Source organism: Danio rerio, chromosome 22, assembly GCF_049306965.1.
Source record: "Danio rerio strain Tuebingen ecotype United States chromosome 22, GRCz12tu, whole genome shotgun sequence".
In the NCBI taxonomy this organism is placed as follows: Eukaryota; Metazoa; Chordata; class Actinopteri; order Cypriniformes; family Danionidae; genus Danio; species Danio rerio.
This window is the reverse complement of record NC_133197.1, coordinates 41,279,298-41,304,265: the sequence shown is the minus strand read 5'-3', so window position 1 is coordinate 41,304,265 and position 24,968 is coordinate 41,279,298. Positions and strand designations below refer to the sequence as shown.

Genomic DNA, 24,968 nt, shown 5'->3' with positions numbered 1-24,968 from the left:
ATTAATTGGCTCACGTGTGTTTGATTAAGGTTGGAGCTGAAGGTAGACCTCCAGGAACAGGGTTGAGCACACCTAAAGCAAAGGCGTCAGTCAGAGAACGGAACAAAAATGTTAGAAATAAATAAAGCAACACCTATAAACATTACTCATATTGTTTAGCATCTACTGATAACCTCACCTGACACTACAGATCCCATCACAATCTGGTAAATGTTACTGTAACAATTATTAAAAATGCAATCATAGGCATAAATAATTAAGGATGCAACATTTATTTTCCAGTCATGCTTAAATTATTATAAAATTGTCAAGGAAGTAAGTCTCCTCTGTTTATGTAATAAAATATGATCTTGTGCATGCAATCTAATTACATCATTTCTAATTACATATTAATAAGTAGTGCCCTGTCAACTCACACCAACCCTAAGCCCAGCCTAACAGTCTACCTATAATCTGATGAGGAATAGCTGGCATGTAGCTGCAGTGTAACTTACATTCAACAAACGGCCCATCAAAACAAAGTGTGACCCAACAAACACACATGTAAAAAGGATACAACTATGTAACTGAAGTATAAACACAGCTAAAGAAAGGATACTAGAGGCAGAGAGGTGTTTCGTGGCTCTGTATTTTTGATAGAAAACACATCAAGTTTATAAATCTTCATTTGTTTACAGAGACGTCACGTCATGAGCACTTGAATGTACCCTTGTTCTTCTGCACATGATGTGCAAGAGCTTAAGAGACAAATAACACCTGTTCTGCATAACTGAACACGTACTCCAGCGGTTCTGATGTCTGTACAGTAATCAGCATCGAGCATTATCTGCTAACACACTTTCATTTCTTCTACAGGCACTGAGATTCATCCTGAATGTTTTAAATGGCTCCGTGTAAAAACAGAAAGACAGAAAATAATACATTTACTAGACAAGCACTAGTCTAATGTAGCAAAACAATGCCATTTCTGATTTTATTGTCAGTAAAGGTCAAACATATGTGGTGTACTGCTGTAGTTTACGTGTGATTGACCTGCAGAAACACCACAACCAGTAACTGCATAACTCAGCACATGAGCCCTCTCTCAGCATGCTGACTGACACCGCGCTACTCTTTCATCACTCTGGCACTTTGTGAGGGTGTGAGAGTTCTGTGTTTGTTTCACATGATGATTCGTGGTTCAGGAACAGAGTCTGTGATAGATTTATGAGGCAGAACGTTGGCTCCGTTGATGTAGAGTTCATCATTCACAATCACATCTTCACCCAGAACCGTAACGTTCTCCATTCGCACCTGAAAAACAATCACATTACCCAAATGAGTCAAAGAAATCCCAAATAAGACACTTACTAGCCAAACCAGAGTGAAGAGCAGAGGTCTGCACACATTATATAGACAGATAGACAGATAGATAGATAGACAGATAGATTTCCTCAACATTCTACACACAATCCCCCATAATGAGCATGTGGAGAGAGTTTGAAATTGTAGTAAATGTAATAAAAATAAAAGCTGATAAATCAGATGTACATCAGTATTGACAGGCTTTGGCGTGAAGCTCTACATGGAGCTCAGGTTCATTCTGTCTCCACTGATCATTCTGGAGATGTTCCAGCAGCTTCACTGGAGTTCAGCTGTGCTCAATTCAGCTGATGGACATGATCTGAACAGGCTACACCTGTCTATATAAGGGCCCAGGGTTGACAGTGCATGACAAAGCACAAACCAAGCATGAAGACAAAGGAACTGTCTGTAGAACTCCGAGACAGGATTGTCAGGAGGCACAAGGCTGGGGAAGGTGACAGAAACACAGAGGAGAACCTTACAGAAGGACAACCATCTGTGCAGCAATCCACCAATCAGGCATCTGTATGGTAGAGCGGGCAGACGTAAGACACTCCCCGCCTGGAGTTTACCATGTGAAGGACTCTCAGAGCATCAGAAACTAAACTCTCTGCTCTGATGAGACTCAAACTGAACTGTTTGGAGAACAGCAGGAATCAGGCTAACAGCATCCCTACAGTGCAGCATGGTGGTGTCGGCATCATGCTGTGGGGATGTGTTTCAGCAGCAGGAACTGGAAGACTAGTCAGGATAGAGGGAAAGATGAATGCAGCGATGTACAGAGACATCCTGAATGAAGACCTGCACAAGAGTGCTCTCCACCTCAGACTGGGGCGACGCTTCATCTTGCAGCAGAACAACGACCCAAAGCACACCGCCAACATATCAATGGAGCGGCCCAGCCAGAGCCCAGACCTAAATCCTATTGAGCATCTCTGGAGAGATCTGAAAATGGCTGTACACCGTCACTTCTCATCCAACCTGATAGAGCTTGAGAGGTGCTGCAAAGAGGAACGGGCGAACATCCCCAAAGACAGCGGTGCAGAGCTCGAGCATCATATTCAGAAAGACTCGAGGCTGTAATCACTGCCAAAGGAGCATCAACAGAGTCTTGAGCAAAGCCTGTGAACACTGATGTACAGGTGATCTTACAGCTGCTTATTTTCAATAAATCTGCTGCAATTTCTAAAACTCTCTTCTCCACATGCTCATTATGGGGGATTGTGTGTAGAATGTTGAGGAAATAAAGGAATTCACTCCATGTTGGAATAAGGCTGTGACAGAAACTGAAGCGCTCTCCACACTTCACAGATGCTCTGTATATATTGGATAAAAAATGACTCCAGATCCCAGATTGCAGAAGAGGTGCGCTCTCACTTTGAGCTCTGTTGTTGAAATTGTGAAACTCACCCACTGCCCAACTGAGGAGCTCCATCCCACGATGCAGGACTCCAGCCAGGAGTGGGAGCGTATGTGTGCCCCCTTCAGGATGGTACAGCGCTTCACTCTCACCCCGTCCTCCAAAACCACCCCGGCTCCAATCGTCACATTTGGGCCAATGGTGCAGTTCTGCCCAATCACTGCTGTTGGGTCCTGGGTTACATTTATGGCATGTTTCATTATTTCAGTACAAGCATCAAATTCTGCAGTACAATATACATACTACTCAACATCTTAGAAGATTGTTGTTAACGTTTTTGCAGCCTCTAATAGTGTCCAGTAAAAACCTGCGGGCAATAACAATCCAGAGTCGTCTTCATGTTGTTAGACACATATCAGGCCTCATTCGTGAAACATGAGCATACTATATTTCTGTTAGAAGCTACAAAAGAAAGGTACAACAGCTCCCAATACCACACTTAGATGCTGCATAAACCATCTGTGTTTGTTCTGGTGAATATTTTACTACTCTGTTTTGTTTTGTCTGTCTCTGCATTGCTTTAACCGGGTAAAAGCTCAAATCACTGTCACTCTTTACCCAGCTGTCCAATCAGGGGAGGAGGATTGAGACTGAGCAACAAAGGAGAAGTCAATATTCCTGGTTAGTGCATTTTTATATTCAGTGATGCTCTTCAAAATAAGACACCTGTAATCCCGTAGTGCCATGGATTACAAATCCCAGCAAGCAATGCGTCTCTGCTGGGAAAAAACAACATGTACCACCACAGGTTTTCAAGAGACCCTGACATTTTGAACTTTAATTTGCACATTAACTGTATATTGTTTGGAATTATCAAACATGTTGGAGCCAAACCCTAGAAGGGAGTCCAGAACATTCCACTGCATATAAAGGTCCGCTAGGTCTAGGTCCGCTGCTACTCCGTTTGCACTGGCTGCCAGTTGCTGCTCGCATCAAATTCAAAGCTCTGATGTTTGCCTACAAAGTGACTTCTGGCCTTGCTCCTTCTTATCTGCTCTCACTTCTGCAGATCTATGTGCCCTCTAGAAACTTGCGTTCTGTGAATGAACGTCGCCTCGTGGTTCCATCCCAAAGAGGGAAGAAATCACTTTCCCGAACTCTCGCATTCAATCTGCCCAGTTGGTGGAATGAACTCCCTAACTGCATCAGAACAGCAGAGTCACTCGCTATTTTCAAGAAACGACTAAAAACTCAACTATTTAGTCTCCACTTCACTTCCTAATCTGCAATTGCCTCTTTGAATATACCACTAACTGCACAAAAAAAAAATACTAATACTACTAATACTTCCCTTCTTAGACTTTACAGACCTGAAACTTGCCTATAGCACTTATTCATTGTTGCTCTTAGTTGTGTAAATTGCTTCCTTGTCCTCATTTGTAAGTCGCTTTGGATAACAGCGTCTGCTAAATGACTAAATGTAAATGTAAAATGTAAAGTAGCTGTAATTTATAGATGAGATTCGGCCATGCTAGTTGTGTAAATGGGTACACGTGCACCATTTACACGAGGAACTGGAAGTCATTAACATAGATGTTTAATTACGTAATGTCATGTTTACACAGCAGGTGGCGCAGTGGCGCAGTAGGTAGTGCTGTCGCCTCACAGCTCTCAGGTCTCTGGTTTGAGTCTCGGCTGGGTCAGTTGGCGTTTCTGTGTGGAGTTTGCATGTGTGTGAAAGAGTGTGTGGGTGTTTCCCAGAGATGGGTTGTGCCTGAAAGAGGATCCACTGTGTAAAACATATGCTGGATAAGTAGGTGGTTCATTCCGCTGTGGTGACCCCAGATTAATAAAGAGACTAAGCAGAAAAGAAAAGGAATGTTTACACAGCATTTGTGAATCCAGAGAGTTCTCATGAAGGTCTGTTTTTATTTACTCCTAATCTTCAGTGTTTTATAGGCGAGAGGCTCATTGTCTGTCCATAGCGACAAGTATTTGTCACAGTAAATTTATTAGTATTTTTCTATTAAATAAAAGACTTGATTATATTAAAGTTGAACTAATTTTGAAAGGATTGACTACGACTGGTCCCGCATTAGCATTAGCACATGATTCACCAATCAGACCATTCCCAATTCACTATAAATAACCAGAGTTAACTTCACCTTGAAGAATCCCCCTTTCCACCTCTACTCCTCCCCCTTTTCCTAGATATGGCGACACGGTGGCCCAGTGGTTAGCACTGTTGCCTAACAGTAAGAATGTCACTGGTTCAAGTCCTTACCAGGCCAGCTGACATTTCTGTGTGGAGTTTACACGTTCTTCCTGTGCTCTTGACGGTTCCTTACCCCCATCCAAACACATGCGAGATAAGTGAATCGACTACAGTGAACCTAAATTGGCACCACAGATGAGCTCTTAGCCAGCAGTATATCTGTAGCAAACCCTAATTTGTCTTTAACAAATAAAAACAGGGGAGTTCTCCAGACCTACCTAAGCTCAAACTCCCCTCTCTCCCTGCAAAATGAGGGAGCCCCAGGCTCTAGAGTTGTATGAGCTCAGGGCTCTCTCCCGGGTCAGCATGCCAAACAAGCTTTATAATCAATCATCAGCTAAGAGTGAACTCCTGATAATACATAACCTGTGGAGAGGACGGAGTGAGAGTATTGTGCAGAGAGCAGAAAACAATGAGAAAAAGCTTCACACCACAAGAACATTTCCAAGAAAGCCGGGTCCAGCGCGGAGCCTCTCAGGGGCCTGCTGCCGTACAGATTGCAGGTACATGCACATGCCCGTCAGGAAGTCTTTAGGCTGACCAATGTCCATCCAGAAACCTAAATCACAGACAACTGACTTAGCAACTGACTGACTCCAACAATATAGATGTAAAGACACACACACACATTATGCAGAACTGATCCAACAGTCATTTATAGCACAGGATCAGTTTCGGTCACTCTTGCACAAGAAGAAATAAATTATTGAATAAAATAAAAGCTAAAACGGGAAATAGGAAATACAGATATAGAGAAACCTCTATACACTACAGAACCCATAGAGACTGAACAATGCCAGGCTTTATAATGTGTGTAATGCTCATATGATTATTTAGATGGGCTCAGTAAAATGATACCAAAGAACATTTAAAATAATAAATGAGGTAAATACAGCAATACATGCACTTATACTGTAGACAAGCAAGTACTGATGCATTTGTCTTAGAAGGGGTCATGAAATAGACGAGGTTACTCCAAATACAAAACTGCTTCCAGTGTCAAACTACACATGAATTATTGAATTAAGTTCACCAGTGTGATTTAGGAGATGAACAGTTCAGGGTTCTTCTCGACACACTTTTTAAATACCCTCATCCTCGTGTGAGTGTTAATAAATATAGATGCTGGGTTGTATATTTTACGTCATGCCAGAGGCAGCTGCATTGTATTCCTCCTTCAAATATTTCACTTTATTCATACACTGAAATACCACCAACTCACTGAGCATCAGTGGAACAGTGTTCAAATCCTTTACCTTGCAGCTCCATGGCATACAGCTGTCCCTCCTCTGCCATGACAGGAAATATTTCCTTCTCTATGGAAGTGGGTTGCAACTGAAAACAAAGTACAGACACAATGTGGGTATCAGCAAATGATAAAGCCAACGTGCATCCAATGAAGATCGAGTCAAAGCAGCTTCATATAGAGCAGGGATGTCAAACTCAATTCCTGGAGGGCCGCAGCTCTGCACAGTTTAGTTCCAACCCTAATTAAACACACCTGATCAAACTAATTGAGTCCTTCAGGCTTGTTTGAAACCTACAGGTAAGTGTGTTGGAGCAGGGTTGGAACTAAACTGTGCAGGGCTGCGGCCCTCCAGGAATTGAGTTTGACACCCCTGGATATCCCTGACATAGAGGATCATAGTGAATGTAAACAGTGCAGTTCAGAGTTTCAGTTCAGTTCAGTTCAGTTCAGTTCAGTGTGGTTTAATAATCATGCATGCGCAGCTCCACAGATGCAAGCCGGTGGCGACAGCGGCGAGGAACAAACTTCACCAGTTGACCAAGTGAAGTTGGACACGAGCATTCTCTTCTGGTCAAACTCCCAGTGTGAGCTGCAGTCTCCATTTAGAGCTTCACGCCAAAGGCTGTGAATACTGATGCTCATGTGATTTCACAGCTTTTTATTTGTATTAAATTTGCATCAATTTCAAAAACTCTCTTCACATTGTCATTATGGGGGATTGGGAATTTAATTCATTTTGGAATAAGGCTGTAACATAAGACAATGTAGTAAAAGTGAAGCGCTATCAAAGCTTTCCGTCTGCACTGTAAGTCCCACACTACTGCCGTGTAGGAGATGAGTCTGCCTCGGCTTACCTTCCACTGTAGATAGTGTGGTGATACTCATTTCCCAAAATGGCTGAATTATAGTAGAGAAGTCCACAACCTATTGTTTCTGCATTGATTGAGACGACCGCATCTTGAGCAAATGGTGAATGGGAATGAGGATGACAGAGAACCATCTCATACAATGCGGTGTCGAGACTGCATTATCAGCTGTGGCAGCAGCAGAGGAGCAACTTCATTCACATGTAACAGCGGTAAACAAGACAGCGTAAATCATTTGAGTTTAGGGGTTCATGTTCAGGGTTCATTGTGACTCGGCTGAGCAGAGTTCTGTCATGCACTGCTATCCTGGAGAAGTATCTTCATTGAGCTCATCATCAGCTTTTCTTACGGCTGTATGTCCACCAAAGTGTTTTTCCCCCAGAAGTAAAACCTTTTCCTTCTTTTCACCAGTTTTTAAGCACGCCACATGCTTTAGAGCCCAAGCAGTGTTCAGTGTTCATCTTTAAGATGGTGCATCTGCAAACTCAGTGTTTTCAGAAGAGCTCTGACATTCTCACCATGCAAACGGCAGCAATTATTCTACTGTAGTTTCACAAACGCTATTAGTTTGAATGTAGTGCTTGCTAGAAATGATCATTAAATTTATACAGTAGATACTGAAGATTCGTGATTCCCTTCGTCATAAACTACAGGCAGAATGACTGTACACAGCGATATTCACATCTGGATTGAAGCTGATGGGAGATGTACACTCTTAAAAGATCCAGTGCATGCAATAACGGTGATTTAAATGGCATTTGAGTCTTTGGCACTGACCTGGATTCTTCTCAGCATGGCAGGACTGAAGATGTACATCCCCGCATTGATTTTGTTGGAGACAAACACTTGCGGTTTCTCAACGAAGCGGTGTATTCGCCCGCTGTCCCCTTCATAAACCACCACACCATATTTAGACGGTTCTTCAACTTTTGTCACCTGAAACATCAGACACATGTGACGTTAGAAATGATCACATTATCATTTAAAAAGATCATTAAATAGATAAAAGGAAGTGTTATTCAGAGATGAAAGCTTAACTAAATTAAAAATATATATATATATCAAATAGAAAAATATATGTTCTATAAAGAGTGAATGTGCAGCTGAAGTCAGAATTATTCACCCCCTTAGACTTTTATCTTCTTGTTTAAATATTCTCCAGATGATGTTGAACAGATTGAGGAAATGTTCACAGTGTGTCTGATAATGTTTGTTCTTCTGGAGAAAGTCTGATTTGTTTTATTTGGGCTAGAATAAAAGCAGTTTTTAATAGTTTAAACAGCATTTTAAGCTCAATATTATTCGCCCCTTTAAGCTATATTTGTTTTGGATAGTCTACAGAACAAACCATCGTTATACAATAACTTGCCTAATTACCCTAACCTGCCTAGTTACCCTAATTACCCTAGTGAAGCCTTTACATGTCACTTTAAGCTGTATAGAAGTGTCTTGAAGAATATCTAGTCTAATATTATTTACTGTCATCATGACAAAGAGGAAATAAATCAGTTATTAGAGATGAGTTATTAACACTGTTATGATTAGACATGTGCTGGAGAAATCTGCTCTCCGCTACACAGAAATTAGGGAATAATAAACAGGGGGTGAATAATTCTGCCTCCAGCTGTATATGAATGAAAGTTAGTCTTGGTAATTTCTACGTGATGTTTTAAGAATATGAAGTCCCTCAGTGCTCGGCTGAAACTCTTCTTTCCCCCACTGTATGGGCATATTCAGACACAGAGTGCATTTCACACATGATTTGATGTTTCTAATAGAAAATAAATTGCTTACAACAATGGTGCCCTCTCTGCCGTGCTGCTGGTGGAACTTGAGCATGTCGTCGAAGGGGAAATCGCAGATGACATCACTATTGAGAACAAAAAAGGGCTCCTGGTTGTCGGTCAGCAGCTCACGAGCCAAAGCCAGAGGACCAGCTGAAAACAGAAACAGATTCAGAGTTCCACACTGCCTGACGACTGCGACACCACAGCAAGAGTCACCCACCGGTTCCTAGAGGCTCTTTTTCATGTGAGAGGGAGATCTTTATTCCAAGCTGTCAAAATCACAAATAAGATCGTGTTACTTTGTTATCAGGCATCCTCAAGACCATCAATGTAGGATTTATCTGCGTGACAGATCTTACCCTTTGCTCCTGGGCTCTCATCTCTCGCTCCAATAGCTCAGACATGTAACTCACAGCAAGGATGACATGACGGACTCCAGCCTGAACACAGAGGCACCGTTGGATGGTAATTATAAATGTAATTGCTTAGAAATAAAACATTGACTGTGTGAAAGACTGCCGTCAGTTACCTTGACCAAAGCCTCCACCTGATGCAGCAGAATGGGTTTGTTGCAGAACTCAACGAGTGGTTTGGGCACAGTGAGGGTGAGCGGCCGTAATCGTGTGCCATAGCCACCGACAAGAATCAGAGCTTTCATTGTAGGTCAGTATCTATTGCAGATGGGCCCGGGTGCAATCATCTGAGAAGCACCAAAAGAAACACTTAAACTCTCTGTACAGTATGACGGTGCAGAGTAACAGTACATTATTGAGGAAAAACAAAGAAGTTAGATGCAGAGGCGTCACTACACCCCATTTACTGGAGCACGAGCACCGCTCCTGCCTGACACTGCTCTGCTCGTCCCGCTCGTGAACATGCACACTGAGAAATAGCAGCGGGGAAAAACACACAACAGATCATTCTATAAAACATCTTTATTTAGTTTTCTATAGAAATGTCTGGAGAATTTTATTCAAGCGTAATTAATATTCATGCAAAAGAGTTCTTAAATTATCTCAGCATCACTCCAGCTGTGTCCAGTTACATTTAGGATTCATTTCTGTTATTTATTTAGTGTAAAAATTTTACAATAACCATAACACTGTACATTTTTTACATAACTGTATATATATATATAGGCCCGCAGCCAGGGCGGGTTTGGGGGGTTTGAAAGACCCACCCCCGTTCTGACATAGTCCAGAATTTGGCCCATATATCAGCTCATTTTTGACATTGTGCCATCCTCAATGGTGAAAATAACCAATAGAAGAAGACTTTAAGAAGAATAACCAATAAAGGACGGCTTTTATTATTTAAATGGACGAATTCTGACTGGGGGATGAGCTGGCCAGTGTGTTATTTGCCTGTGGGTTCAGTTCTTAATTTAAAGCCAGCTTTAACAGATTCACAGTTTTTTGTTGTTGTTTTTTATTTTTATGATGGATGATAATAAATTAGCATTTCAAATATGCATTTTTATATATTTCTAAAATCCTAATCTCATTACATTATATATAAAACTGTAACAACTTGTGCATAAACCATTTTTGTAAACAGAAAAACAAAACATGACAAACATGTGTGGTGATGATAACCATCCTGAGGCTAATCCAGCACAAAATAGTGCTTAAAATGTCACTGAAATGCAGTAATTAGACCTCAAATATCTGTAAAGATCTGAAACAAAGAGCCCTCGTTTAATAGGCTGACTACAAACCTGCTATACATTCATTCATTCATTTCCTCTTTGTTTTGTTTTAGGGGGAGCTGTGCCCCAGTAGAGCAAATAAAATGCAAGGTGAATGGTCTGAATACTTTTCATGCCCACTGTACAGAACACACACAACATCTACAAGGTACAAATCTGTCCCTCAGTGCACAGGAGTGTGTGTGGAGCACACAGCTGGCTGCTTTTTGGGAGGCCTACTTAATGACTATACATTCTTCTTTGGCCCAATATCTGTCATGTGTACAGAAATAATGCTGATATGAGATATGAAACAGCTGGCAGTTGGCAAATATATCGGGTGGAGATGTTTTTAAACCTGACAGTGCCTCACCAGCCACGACACGACACGACACATTCATTAAAATACTTTCTGCTTAGTATAACAACACACAGTCACAAAAACAGAGAGTACGCAAGAGAGTCACACCTACTGAGGTAAAGTTGGTTGTTTACCATGGTACTGTGAATGGTTGGTCAGTATTAGCATGCCGGTGTGACTTGAAAGCAACATGAACACTATCTAGTAGACTGATCAATGCTGTACTGTGATCATCAATAGCTGCTAATGTGATTTCACTATTATTAAGGTGGTTTTATCTTCACACATTCATTCAGTGACAATGTGTGACACACTCCCTATATTGTTTACCACGGCACTTTGAGTATCTGGTCTGAATTAACCTGCCAGTGTGACTTTAAACAACATGAACACTATCTAGTAGACTGATCAATGCTGTACTGTGATCATCAATAGCTGCTAATGTGGTTTCGCTATTCAGAATTTGAACAGAACACTGCTCTGACATTATATTATGAGGGAGAATGTCTGAATGTGAAAGGAGCTTTACCTCTTTGTGACACCTGTATGTCCTGCTAGGACACGCCCACACAGTACACCTGTAATACCTGAAAATCATGTCTTGTCCATCTTGTACAGAGTAAGACTGATATTTCATTTGTCAGATACTAACTAGCGTTAATTCTTGTTAAATTAATAGCAATAGTGTCGTGAAGTGCATTGTTCTGAACAGTATGAGCAGGTGGTTCCACCGATGAGCTTCATTCATCTCATTCATTCCAGTTGAAGGCGAAAATAACATGTTTTGTCATCACTTTGTAATTTAGACACAATTTATATTTGTCAACAATTAAATATTCATTAATAATAATCACATTCTTCATTGATCTGCTGAATAACTCCTATGGCAGATGACACACTAATAAACTTACCCAGCAAACGATTGACCTGCTGCTGTATTTATTTCGTCTGAATCACGGAGAAAGCTAGGCGTCGGTTCTGAACTTCTCTTCCACCAATAAACCGTGTTCACTGCTCGGTGTGTGCTCTGTCAGACAGCTTTAAAGACCCATCGCGCTCTACGAGAAACTCAGTTCAGTTCCGCACACAGAGGACGGCGGATCCAGCAGTGACGTCATAGGTCAACAGTCTGTACCAGTATGTGGAGGCGTCCTCAGATCTTCGCTTTACAGTGATGTTGATTCCACACTGTCCTAAAGTAAAGTGCATGATTGAGAATCAGTTTATGCTGTGATACTTCACGACAGGGTTTTTTATAACGCCAGGCGCACACAAAATAATGGATAAAGAGCCATTGTGGGTATGGCCTCCCCCGTTAAAATAACACAGCCAGCCTCACGGACCAATCGTTTCATAACAACGTGGCGCGGAAGTGAATAAGAGCCGCAACACCCATTTCACACGAAGAGTCGTCAGCAGCAGCGGCGCAGGAAGAGGGATGGACATCTGTCAGAGTGACATGAGTCACGATTCTGAATTAAATCATGCAAATGATGATTAATGTCATCTTGTCTCCTGACATTATCCCCTAACCCTGAGTCCCAGAAGACCTGTTCAGTAAACGGTTGCGTTTCTGTTCTCAACCATTTCATCAATGAGAATAAATACAAATGTCTACTATATTTTTCTGGAGCTCAGTCCCTGATTTATCAGAGGTCACCACAGCAGAATGAACCTCTAACTACTCTACAACTTGCTCCTGACAGGGATGAAGGAAGAGGAGAAAGCTAATGTGTCAAATGTCTAAATCACTGTATTTAAAAACTAAATTAACAATATTTTAAGTGTATTAAGATGTTCCCTGATACTTGGGCAATTTGTTTCTATTGTTTGCAACTATATATATATATATATATAATGACAATTTGCCAAATTCTGAACAAACATCTTCAATAAATGTGATAATAATAAACAAATATTATAAATATAAAATTGCACAAGACCTGTGATTGAGATCTTTTATTTGTCTTGTGCAATTTTATATTTATAATATTTGTTTATTATTATCACATTTATTGAAGATGTTTGTTCAGAGTTTGGCAGATTGTCATTATATATATATATATATATATATATATATATATATATATATATATATATATATATATATATATATAGTTGCAAACAATAGAAACAAATTGCCCGAGTATCAGGGAACATCTTAATACACTTTTCTATGTTTTTTGTTTTTTATTATTATAATTATTTTAATGATTATTGAAAATGTTTCAGATGTTTCTTCACAATCCGGCAGTTCTTTTTAGTTTTGACGTGTGTATTTTAGGTATTGTCTGGTATTTGTCACATCACGCTTCACGGAGCCCATTACTAACCAACATCAGTGTTAGGAAGAAGCTAAATGTTACAATCTAATGTTATTTAAAAAGTGTTTAGATTTATTTGAAGGCATTAGAGCAGCCAGAAAAATACCTAAATATAATACCTAAACTCAGTTATTACTGTGAAATTGGTTACATTTTGAGAAACTCAATAGGCTATATAACCTTTTCATCATGGTAAAAGTAAAACAATAAAGTGTCAGGCTTTCATAAGTGAGGTTTTTCTGTGATATTGTCCGGTTGGCATTTATAAACCCTCATAAACCATCAGGCTACAAGGCCTACCTGTCATTACATTTACTTATTTATGAAGCCTATTTTAATCACTTTTCCAGGTTATTTTCATTTGTAGGGCCGTGAGCTACAAATCAAACTCGATATGCTGACTGTATTTAGCTCTTAAATAGATCTGCAATATGTTTTCTAGTGTTTAATTCTGCATGAACAAACAGCAGTATCGCCTAAATGACATAATTATAAAAGATCCTCATTCAGCCTGCCTGCAGCACATGCGAGAGCAGGATCCACTTAGACTGTAACCTTGACTCAGCAGGCCGATCATTTAAACACAAGAGGCATTATTATCTGTCCTAACTCAACTACACTGCTGCTGCATTATGGGATGTTTCTCTACACAACTGTAAAAGTGTGCTTTAGCATGTCAAAATGAAAGCAAACACTCAAACGGGTTCCGCGTTTCGTCAATTAGCCTCATTTTAATAATATTAATGAATATAATCAATTAAAACCTTTATTATAGTGTAGATTACTGTGGGACTGTGCAGAGACTAAACATTTTATTCAGCTTCATATGCCCTGACTGAAACACTAATGTGCAGATGGCAGTTGTGTGTTTGCTCAAATTAAAGTAACGGCAGGTTTCTTCTGTGTTTTTCCCTTTACAGCTCAGAGAGTTGTGTTTACAGAGTGATTTAACCAGAACATGTAATGAGTTATGCTGCTCGCATCATGTCATACGCTAGTCCAGGTGTGAGTCGAGTGCGCCTCCATCACCGTGTGCATGTTTATACGGGCGCACCTGACCTGCGGGGACCGGATCTCTGGACTGTAGGTCTAGCTTTAATCTCACAATTTTCATCCTTTAATTGCGATTTCATATTTTACAGTATCTCATGTGTGTTCTGAATGCTGGATTGACAGGACTGTTAGTAATTAATGACTGAAAGAGTTTTCAGTTTTGAGTGAACAATCCTTTATGAAAACTGGGGGGGCACATTCTGTCTGAGGGGGCAATGCCCCGCTTTGATTTCAGCTCCAACCCTAATCAGACACACCTGAACAAGCTAATCAAGCGCTTACTCGGTATACCTGAAACATTCAGGCAGGTGTGTTGAGGCAAGTTGGAGCTAAACCCTGCAGAGACTCCGGCCCTCCAGAACCGAGATTGGTGACCCCTGACCTAGAGTGTGACATCATCACCTCTGTAAAAGACTCTTCTTGAAGTCAGGTGTTACGGGAGAAGATGCAGGTCTTCTGGTGCCACGCCCAGCTTGTCCAAGGATTCGGTCTAGTTATCCCATTCCCTCGAAAATCCTCAGACTCAAACTGATTCTCTCTCATCAACTAACTTCAGCAACGATCAACGAGACCAGCGGGGTCTAATCCTGGTCCTGGAGGGCCGGAGTCCTGTAGAGTTTAGCTCCAACCCCAATCAGACACACCTGGGCTAGCTAATCAAGCTCTCACGAGGCTCTCTAGAATCAGGTGTGTTGAGGCAAGCTGGAGCTAAACTGTGCAGGACCGAGTGCGGACACCCCTGAACCAGATCCTTCAACAAACTCCCCCAGAGCGCTGGTTCAGTATGAGAGCGGCGTCTTTAACAGGAACACCTGTAATGAAATGCTTTGCGTTATTAGATGTTTCCCTCAGGCTGTACAGGAGAGCGTTGTCTGACATTAGTGCCCTTTAAGTGAATGTGTACTGCTGATCTACATATTATAATCAGTTACAGCTCATTATTAAGATTCCCTCTGAGCTAATGTCAGCAGAGCGGCGAGCTGTCCTTAATCTCCTCCTCAGTTCTGTTTAAAGTTCTGCTTTGACTGTTCTTCATCCGCTCAAGACAACAACACACACATGAAGGAGACGAGGCGACTCTGTAAATAAACAATTTATAATTCACATTCAAAGATGTCATATATATATATACTGTTTTTCTTAAAAAAATACTCATCCATGCAACAACAATAAAGGGAAAAGGACTTTCAGGGTGAGGGACACATCACTGTCTGTCTGCCAGATCTCTGTCCTCCTTCATGCTTGAGCACAAATGAAATGTTCATCAACACAGACCGGCGACAGGTAATGAAGCACGGCAGCGTGTGGGAATATGATTCCTAAACTGTGTTTCTAGTACAGTGCTTATTTATTTATTGTGAGAGAACAGATCACACACACGGTGACGGTAGTTCTTCCCGGACACAGTACAGAAATGATGGACCAGATGAGGAGGAACATTAATATAAGCAACACGCTGGACACCCCAGTTATGGCTATTGACCACTATCACACGACTAAATACAGACACGTCCCTACAGCACAACTCCGTGAAGAGGGCATATTTAATAGTGTAGCTTTATTTATACACACGTGATCGGTCAGGAAATGTAGGATTGACTGAAGTTATCTGCCGGTACAGGTGGCGCTCGTGTCTGTTTCCCAGAGACCGCAGCAGAAGTGTCCTCGGTCCAGCTAAAGGACGACACTACAGTGCAGGAAATGATCCACTTAGACAAACCACATGCTGAAGGTGTCATCATGAGGAGACATTCTGAACTCCACGGCTGACAGGACTCACGACGACAAACTCAGGGACACGGTTTGCTACATTTGCTGATGGCGAGGGCGAAACGTCACTGTGAATATCGGTGTAATTAAAGACAAGCCTTCAAAACAACAGCAAAAACCAAACCCAAATGAAACCCATGCGCGTGTAGTGTGATATAGAACAATTTACAGTGTAAAACACAAGTCTTCTTATGTATATATATTCTGAACAAAAACACCAGGGATTTACTGGGAAAGCAAACACTCTGCAATGTTAAGACCTGCTTTCCTCTTCTGCTTTCGTTTTTTTGAATTTGCATTGATAAACAGGTGAATATACTGAAAGTCCTCAGTGAGTGGTCTGAACACCTTCCTCACATTTGCTTTTCTATCATGTCGTAGCGCACGGTTAACTTTTAAAAGATTTAAATAAATAAAAGTACAGCTCTTTCAAAACGAGAAATCAAGAGTTTTACTGAAAAACACTCAGTAACATGAGGATCCTGCAAATCCACAACCATCATTCTCCCGCCATTACACCTGCCGCTGCTACACCTTCAGTGTACGGTTAACAAAATAAAGGTGATGATCGCTCGAAATGTACACGGCTACTGACAACAGCAACTATAAAAACCCTATCTGACCTGTTCAATAGGCTGTGAATGAAACTATTGCCATAAGCAGGACTCTTCATCACGTCATCAGAGCGGTTCATAATCTCCTGTAAATGCCCTCGACTCCCTCAATAAAGCGTCAAGCAGAGCTCAACTGCTCCCTCTATAGTCCTGGAGAAACACAACCGCTCATATCTCACACTCATTCAAACAACACATTCACCACAGTGTGTGTGCGCGCGTGTGTGTGTGTGTGTGTGTGTGTGTGTGTTTCTATACATTTATAGCTAAAAACAGATTTCTGGGTGATTTTGACATTGTTTCTATAAATATCTTCCTAAAGAATGATTCAGGACAGAACTTTGTCATTTAATGGAAAGCAGTCCAGTGTGTGTGGAAAGATTTCCTAATAACTGTTAGATTTTGGGTTTTATGTTCAACGTGCCATAAAATGGCATCACAAGACTTCATTAAACAGGTTGGGTTTATGACATAAACGCAGATATTTTACTTTTGAATTGTGGGGTGAAATATGATTAGGACATTTCTCACACACACACACACTCACACACACACACACACTCACACACACACACACACACACTCACACGCACACACACACACACACGCACACGCACACACACGCACGCACGCACGCACGCGCACACACACACACACACACACACACACACACACACACACACACACACACACACACACACACACACACACACACACCTTTTCTTTGTCTCGCAATCCTGCACTCTAGGAGAGACCCGTCAGTGGACATGCCCTGAGTTCATGGTTCCTGACTGCAGTACTTCAGTTGACCACATGGTGGCGATGAATCCATGTGACAAACTAACTACACCAGCTTGTTTTGGGGGAGCCATTTCTTCCAGGAACCTTCATAGAGGTCACCTCCATTTTTTTTTGTGTGTGCAAATGAAACCACTTACGGTTCACATACACACTGAAACACACACACCTTCAGACTGGTGTAAATGTGCAATCTTTACAAACATCTTTGTTTTCTATGAAAGAGTCTCGGAGAAATGTGTCTGGCGATGCGTTCAGCTACTGGTTCTCCTCACGGATTTCCTGCAAAATGTTGATGAGGCTCTCCAATCCAAATACGTAGCCGCGGTCGGGTCCGTCGTGGACAGTTTGGTCATCCCGAAATCCTTTAAAGGTGCTATGGGCGAAGTCTATCATGCGCACATCCACGTTCAGCACCTGTGGAGGCGTGTGGAGCTCCGAGGCTGCTGGGTTTTCCGAAGATGTGGCCTGATTTTCCTTTGCTGATGGCAGTTCGGAGGGTTTCTGCCAGCTATCCGCAGACTCGGGGTCTTTGCCCTCATATATGATGAGCAGCGAGCTGGAGTAGAAGCGGTATGAGGCCTGGCGCTCCAGCACAGCCTTCAGGCTGCAGAGTTTGCTCAGGACTGGCTCAAACAGGTCTTTGCGCAGTAGAGTCCCGTTGTGCATGAACTGAAAGAGCGCTTGACGAAATCCATCAATGGACAGACTCCGGCCATAGTATTTATTCCTGCATAGATAATGACCTGTGTCCATCTGGTACACCTGCAGAATCAACAAGAGGTGAGGAGAGATCAATTGCAGCAAAACTGTGTCTTTACAACATACCTTGGACCACAAAACCAGTCACAAGTCCAATTGAAGATTCCTGTATTGTCTAAAAGCTGGACGAATAAGATTTGCACTGATATATTTGAAGCCATTCGCCCCGCTTTGATTTTGATTTATAATTATTTCCTTAATGATGTAGAACAGATTGAGGAAATGTTCACAGTGTGTCTGATAATGTTTGTTCTTCTGGAGAAAGTCTGATTTGTTTTATTTGGGCTAGAATAAAAGCAGTTTTTAATAGTTTAAACAGCATTTTAAGCTCAATATTATTCGCCCCTTTAAGCTATATTTGTTTTGGATAGTCTACAGAACAAACCATCGTTATACAATAACTTGCCTAATTACCCTAACCTGCCTAGTTACCCTAATTACCCTAGTGAAGCCTTTACATGTCACTTTAAGCTGTATAGAAGTGTCTTGAAGAATATCTAGTCTAATATTATTTACTGTCATCATGACAAAGAGGAAATAAATCAGTTATTAGAGATGAGTTATTAACACTAGTATGATTAGACATGTGCTGGAGAAATCTGCTCTCTGATACACAGAAACTGGGGAATAATAAACAGGGGGTGAATAATTCTGCTTCAGCTGTATATTTGTTATGAGTGGACAATATTTGGCACAGAAGCATCTATTTGCGTATCTGAAGCTTTCAGGGTTCTTAAAATCGAAATACTAATAAAAGTTTTGTCTTTAAAGTTGTTCCAATAAAGTTCTTGACAAAACATTTTATTAATCTTGACAGATTTATGGAAGGAAATATTCAACACATCTTCATGAAGCATGCATATCTAAAGCAGACCAGTGCATCAGAAGAGTCGTATATATTCCTAACAACAGCTTTCTGTTCTTCATCATGAACACAGCAGGGCTTGACATGAACCACTCTGACCAGCAGCCTCTGTGGCTAGTAGATTCCCAACATTACTAGCCTCTCACCGTTTTCACTAGCCACACTGGAAAATATATTGTATATGCATAAAATTCTGTGTTTGATTAGGGCGTTTAACACATTTTACATCTACATCACACAGCCTAGACCAGGGCTGCTCAACCCTGTTCCTGGAGATCACCTTCCTGCAGATCAGCTCCAACCCTGATCCAACACACCTGCCTGCAATGATCAAGAGCGGTTCAGGTGCTGGGTAATTAGTTCAGGTGTGTTTGATCAGGGTTGGAGCTGAACTCTGCAGGAAGGTAGATCTGCAGGAACAGGTCTGATCACCCCTGGCCTAGACTAAGGTATACGGTTTCACTGAAAGGCTCAGCAGGCAAAGCCATACACACCTGCATCCCGCACACTCGAACTCCTAATGTGGCAGATGTGCTCTGCTCGCACTTCTTCATCTGACGAGCAGCTTTTTCCTCGGAGGCATCGTCCCCATGCTGCCGGGTGCCCATCTTCAAGTCCAGGATGCAGGGGTATTTGAAGTGATGGACCACATTTTCCAGCAGCAGAAATTCTGGTGGTGGTCTTGAGTCAAGGGTCAGAACATGAACACATAACGAAGACGCACAGATGTACCGAGTATATCTATATTTACCCAGCCAAGCTACGCAAAGTACAATCTCTAACAGTGACGGTACACATAAACATGACAACTCTGTCATCATCTACTCACCCTTCATTTGATCAAAAGCTGACTGAGTTTCATTCTTCTTATACACGCAAGACAATGTTTAGAATAGGGAGGTGGATGAGTGCCAGCAACCAGCATTCTGCAGAATATTCTTAATGTGTATTCAGAAACAAAACCACATGAGGACATTTAGATTTTTGGGTGAACTGTCCCTCGAGCTGCCAAGTTTAAGTGTAATTACGTACTTGTCCAGTCAGTATAATTAGGTTTGCTTCAAAGTGACCTACAACAAATGATTGCTTATCAGCTTTTGAAGTATGTAGCCCTGACTAATACTAGTGTTGTATACAGTGCTTAACCGTTGTGTTGTGCATTAAAAAGCATTGGATGCAGCTCAGACTGCACTGCACCAGGACTGCATCCAGACCCCTCTCATTTAAACTGCTTGTCATGATATCAAAACTGCTCTCTATCGACTCGATGCTTTTCCCCTTTCCAAAAGTAAATGAATAACAGATAGAGCGGAGGAGGAGGATACTGTAGAGTTTCCTGTCTTTAGACTCAGAGCGCATTCGGCTGAGCTGTTGCTTATGGCAGCGAAGACTCCAAGGATTGTGGCTGATCTTTTCTGAGCTCAGGCCGCTGTTGCTGTCAAGCATCTGAAAGGGAACATCTGAATGCAACTGTAGATCCAGAAGAGGGCTCTTCAGCTCCTGCAGACTACACAGACACAGTAGAAGCAAAAGTGTGCCACTTCAGAAGGTTTCACTGCTTAGATGTAATGTATTTTACATGGGAAGAATATTTTACAGCTGGGAGATGAGTTTCACACAGATTTACAGTTGGGACAGAATTGAAAACGCAAATAAAACAATTAAAAAGCTGAACAACCGTGACCTCCGACCCCTCAGGGGGCGCTGCATCAAGAGTCCTCATTCATCTATAAGCAGATCAGCACATGGGCTCAGCACTACTGTGCTAAACCTGTGACAAGCAGCACAATACAGAGTCACATCCACAAACACCAGTCAACACTGCACTGTGCCAAGAGGAAGCCCTATGTTAACAGTGTCCAGAAGTGCTTCTCTGGGCTCAGAGGCGTCTGGGATGGAGCATCACACACAGGAGACGTGTCCTGTGCTCAGATGACTCGGTGTTTCAGCTGTTTTGGGTGAAATTTACAAAAGAAGAAAAGGATCATCCAGCAACATGTTCAAAAGCCAGGCTCCGGCATGGTCTGGGGTTGTGTCAGCGCTCTTGGTAAATGCTTTACTGTTCCAACTTTGTTTGAAATCTGTTGCAAGAACCAACATTGGAATATGTGTTTATTAAAAAATAATAATAATACAAAACATGAGGAACACATCAAATAGCGTGCTGCTGTACTGTCTGCAGTCAAATACCAGTTCTTTTATTTGCGTTTTCCACACTGTCCCAACATTGTCTGATTTTGGGTTGCACTTGGTAATGAAGAGCATTATTAAGAGATGATTCTCTACGGTGATCAGCTGTACTGAGCAATTCTCATGGCCAAGCAGACAGATCCCCAACATATTAACTGAGCTAAGATCAACACTGATACTTAATGCATCTGTTGAGAGGAAGCTATTCACTGAATGTTTCCATTTATCATAACTGGGGAAACCTTAAAGCTCAAGTGACCCAAAAGCTGGATTTACTTCACTGTGTTGTTTATAGTTCCAGTATTGAATCGGGGACAGCTTTCTTTTGAGCATCCTTCTCTCATTGTCTAATGTTAAAGGGGTGAGGTTGAGAATTTTACTATACAGTTGCTACTGAAGCCCTCAGGCTGACGTCAACAGAAGGTCCTCACTCCACACATGAAAGCAAAGGTCAGCATCTTCACTCAGTGTATTTTCTTGCACAGATTAATTGTTCACTTTTTTCACGCAGACTTTAAGGTCATAGTGCGCTTTATTACAGACTCACATATATGTGTATCAGCTGTTTGCAGGAAATACATCATTAATGTGTAAGTAAAGTTCAAACTGAATCAGGCGGCTGATCAATCCTCTGACAGGAGTCCACATATAGCTGCACAGGTACTAACAGGTAGTCATTACTGTCAGAATAATCGTGCTACCTTTACGACTTTCTCTTCCAGAATTTGACATTTATTTTTAGAAACTCTTTAGAGATTTCAGGAAAAGACCACAATCTCCTTCTTTCTTACATACTTTTTGCTTTGTGCATGCAGCAAACCTTGAGAAATGAAGGGTTTGTCTGTCTTACTTTCTCTGCCTTTGGGTTGTGGGGTATACTGAAACACACAGCTCACTCACTTGTCATTGCCATCGCTGTCATGAGCATGTCTGTCCTCTTTGTGCTCACTACTGGAGCGGTGGAGGCTACGTCGAGAATGTTTCCGGCGAGGCTGATCTCTCTCAGACAGTTCTTCATGGTCCAGCCCTTCGCTCTCTTCATACGGATATGCCACCAGATTGATGTAGCCATCAGAGTCCCCTTCGAAACACACCAGCACCACACCTGCAACACAAACATGTCAACTCACTACTGTGATCTGCTGTAAGAGCCCCATTATACATTATAACGGCTCATGGTTTGGTTTGGGGGTCTCTAACAACAGGCTGATCTTTCATTGTCTTATGATCTGTATTTATTTGAGCTGATTACCCCCGCGACTCCCATATGACTCCTTCAGCCAGTCATTTGTTCCCAAACCCTAACTGTGCTGATTGGTCTGATGACCACGTCTGCTGTGATTGGTCGACTGTGTTCAGCACGAGACAGAGAGAAATGCCCACCACAGCTTATGAACATTGTGTGTGTGTGTGTGTGTGTGTGTGTGCGCTCAATGCAGGAGTGCATTAAAGCAATGCGGTTAAACACCAGCATATCGCTCTATACCTAACCGTAAGTAAAGCAGTGACACACACATTCAGTATTAATCCACACAGCGGAAAGAGCTGAACTATTGTGAACCTTGACCACCGCACGTGTGTAGGAACAGCTGACGGTGGCCATAGCAATGACAAACGGCAGGGGAACGTGAGCTCACAAACACATTTAAACTCGTAAGCAAAGCAGCACGCGTCACGTTTTCAACATGGTTAAAGAATCCATATTCTATATTCTTTAGCAGGAGTAAACCAGAGACTCTACACCTGATTACAAGCAACAATTAAATACAGAATTTACAAGCGGGAGAAAACAAGGAAAAAAAATCCTCTCCAAAAATGTAACTGCACGTCACAACGACGCGTAGCACAAGCTCTGTGATTGGTCGGCTTGGTAGCGCTGAGGAGTCTGGGCGGGACAGAGAGCCGCGCGAATGGCGCGAGCCTGATGGAGCGATTGTTGACAAGTGTGGAGTCCCGTGAAGGAGCTCCGGATGGAAAGTTTTGTTTTGTGTTTACCTCATAGTTAAAGTTGTTGCACGTCCGCCGGTTCCTGCCTCAAAATGAGCGAGTTTGAGTCACTTGTACATCCAGGAAGTGTTCAGGAAAGCAAAACAACAGCAAAGAAACTCGACACAGAGGAACATTTACACCTCACTGCCCACTAGTGTTTCAGAAGTGTTAATGCAGACCAACAGAGACAGCAGCAGAAGTATAAATGCACAGCTACACGCGTTGCCTGTGCCGTGAGTTACGTCGGTCACCTGACGCAGAAGTATAAACCAGGCTTTACACTTGTGAAATGGAGGAAGAAACTGATCCATGAGCTGTGTACTGATAAAGTCCCTGTCGAGCTCTGATAAAGTCTCACACATCAATAGTCTTTTCTGATCCTTCCTTTAACAAGCGGCCGACGAATCCCCCGTTGTAAGCGTGTAGATTGCTGAAGCACTCGTCAGAGGAATGAGGTTAACACAGCACAAGGCTGGGCGATAAAGCTGAGGTGTTTCTGCAGAAATAAACCCCACCACTGACTCTTCACAGCCTCATCTTTGGGTAGAGAAACACTCACTGTCCCCTCACACTTCAGAGCTCAGCATCAACGCCACACGACTCAACCGGCGTCTGCTACAGGGCTTGCGTGTGGAGTCAGGGGTTCCGTATCGGCGTAACGCCGGCATGGCTAAAGACTCGTTACAGCGGCGATTCATTCAAACCACTATGAGTCGACTCTTTTCTAGATGAATCAATAGTTTCTCTTTCAGATTTAAGCCTGAGCTGGATATTTCACTTCTCTCAGAGCTGTGTTACACACTGCATGAAGATCATTCTCAAAAACCCAGAATAGGAGCTCTTTAAAAACCTTGAACAAAAGCTTTAAAGGATGACGTGTTTTCGATAAAAGACTCCACTCATTCAGGGTTTTGGATAGTAATGCAGACGCAACCAGCTTTTGAATAGTAAATACTAATGAAACAGAAGTGATGATGTGTAGTGAGCTGAAAACATCTCGGCATGCTGTAAACACACTGCACACGCGTCTCCTTCAGATTTAAGCACTGTTGCTGCAGATGGTTTTTACTTTGGGCAAGTGCTTCCAGTTTACACGACTGTTCTTGTGCCTCTTTGTGCCTGCAGTTTAGAACAAATCAGAAACCAAGGCACACATTTGCACACATCCGTTAACCTCCGTCTCTGCTGAGGACTGTTTATAACAGTTTTCTGGAAGTTAATGTCGGAGGTAAGGGTGTGAAGGTGATCAAATAAATGATCATTTTAGAAACACCTTTTGCTAAGTAACTCTCAATAAAGCTCATTTAAAAAATCTCCACATGAATTAGATTACAGAACAAACCCTCATCATATTGTGAGGTTTAACATCAGCTCTCTAAAGTCAGAATTGGGATGTGTAGTCACTTTTTTACCTCCATAGCCTCCACAGAGGGAAGCAGGAGGGGCTGGCGCTGAGGGCTGACTAATAATCCCATCATGCATCGCTCTTGAAGCTAATTTTTAGCTCTGTGATCCGTCCTCAGTGATGTCAGCCCAGCAACCGGAGCTCATGAATGAAGACTGTGATGACGCCTAATGAGCTAATTCAGGAAGAGCTCTGTTTGATCAGCATTACAGGGCTACATCTGAGCTTGTTTGACAGAGAGAGAAGATGTTGAACGACTGGCTGATCTA

At 42.0% G+C, this 24,968-nt stretch overlaps 2 protein-coding genes across 5 annotated transcripts in view; both read right to left on the bottom strand.

The window, feature by feature from the left end:
- Nucleotides 1-610: 610 nt before the first annotated feature.
- Nucleotides 611-12,011, bottom strand: gmppb (GDP-mannose pyrophosphorylase B). Its single transcript, NM_001003491.2, has 10 exons — nucleotides 11,841-12,011; nucleotides 9,411-9,581; nucleotides 9,241-9,321; nucleotides 9,102-9,150; nucleotides 8,889-9,031; nucleotides 7,872-8,030; nucleotides 6,236-6,314; nucleotides 5,411-5,538; nucleotides 2,755-2,937; nucleotides 611-1,293 (listed from the first exon to the last, which is right to left on the bottom strand). Exons 2-10 carry the CDS (start codon nucleotides 9,537-9,539, stop codon nucleotides 1,162-1,164), a joined length of 1,083 nt encoding a protein of 360 aa, NP_001003491.2. The 5' UTR covers nucleotides 9,540-9,581; nucleotides 11,841-12,011; the 3' UTR covers nucleotides 611-1,161.
- Nucleotides 12,012-15,386: 3,375 nt separating this feature from the next.
- The window catches only part of ip6k1 (inositol hexakisphosphate kinase 1), a 45,152-nt gene continuing 35,570 nt past the window's right edge, over nucleotides 15,387-24,968 (bottom strand). For 3 of the 4 annotated variants that reach the window (XM_073937696.1, XM_687812.11, XM_005161878.6), the window contains 4 exons: nucleotides 22,206-22,410; nucleotides 20,441-20,622; nucleotides 19,610-19,785; nucleotides 15,387-18,253 (listed from right to left, as the gene is read on the bottom strand). In XM_073937696.1, coding sequence (XP_073793797.1) covers nucleotides 17,747-18,253; nucleotides 19,610-19,785; nucleotides 20,441-20,622; nucleotides 22,206-22,410 — 1,070 coding nt within the window. In that variant the 3' untranslated portion in view covers nucleotides 15,387-17,746. The remainder of the gene's footprint in view (nucleotides 18,254-19,609; nucleotides 19,786-20,440; nucleotides 20,623-22,205; nucleotides 22,411-24,968) is intronic. The other variant, XR_012398020.1, reaches the window with a different exon arrangement.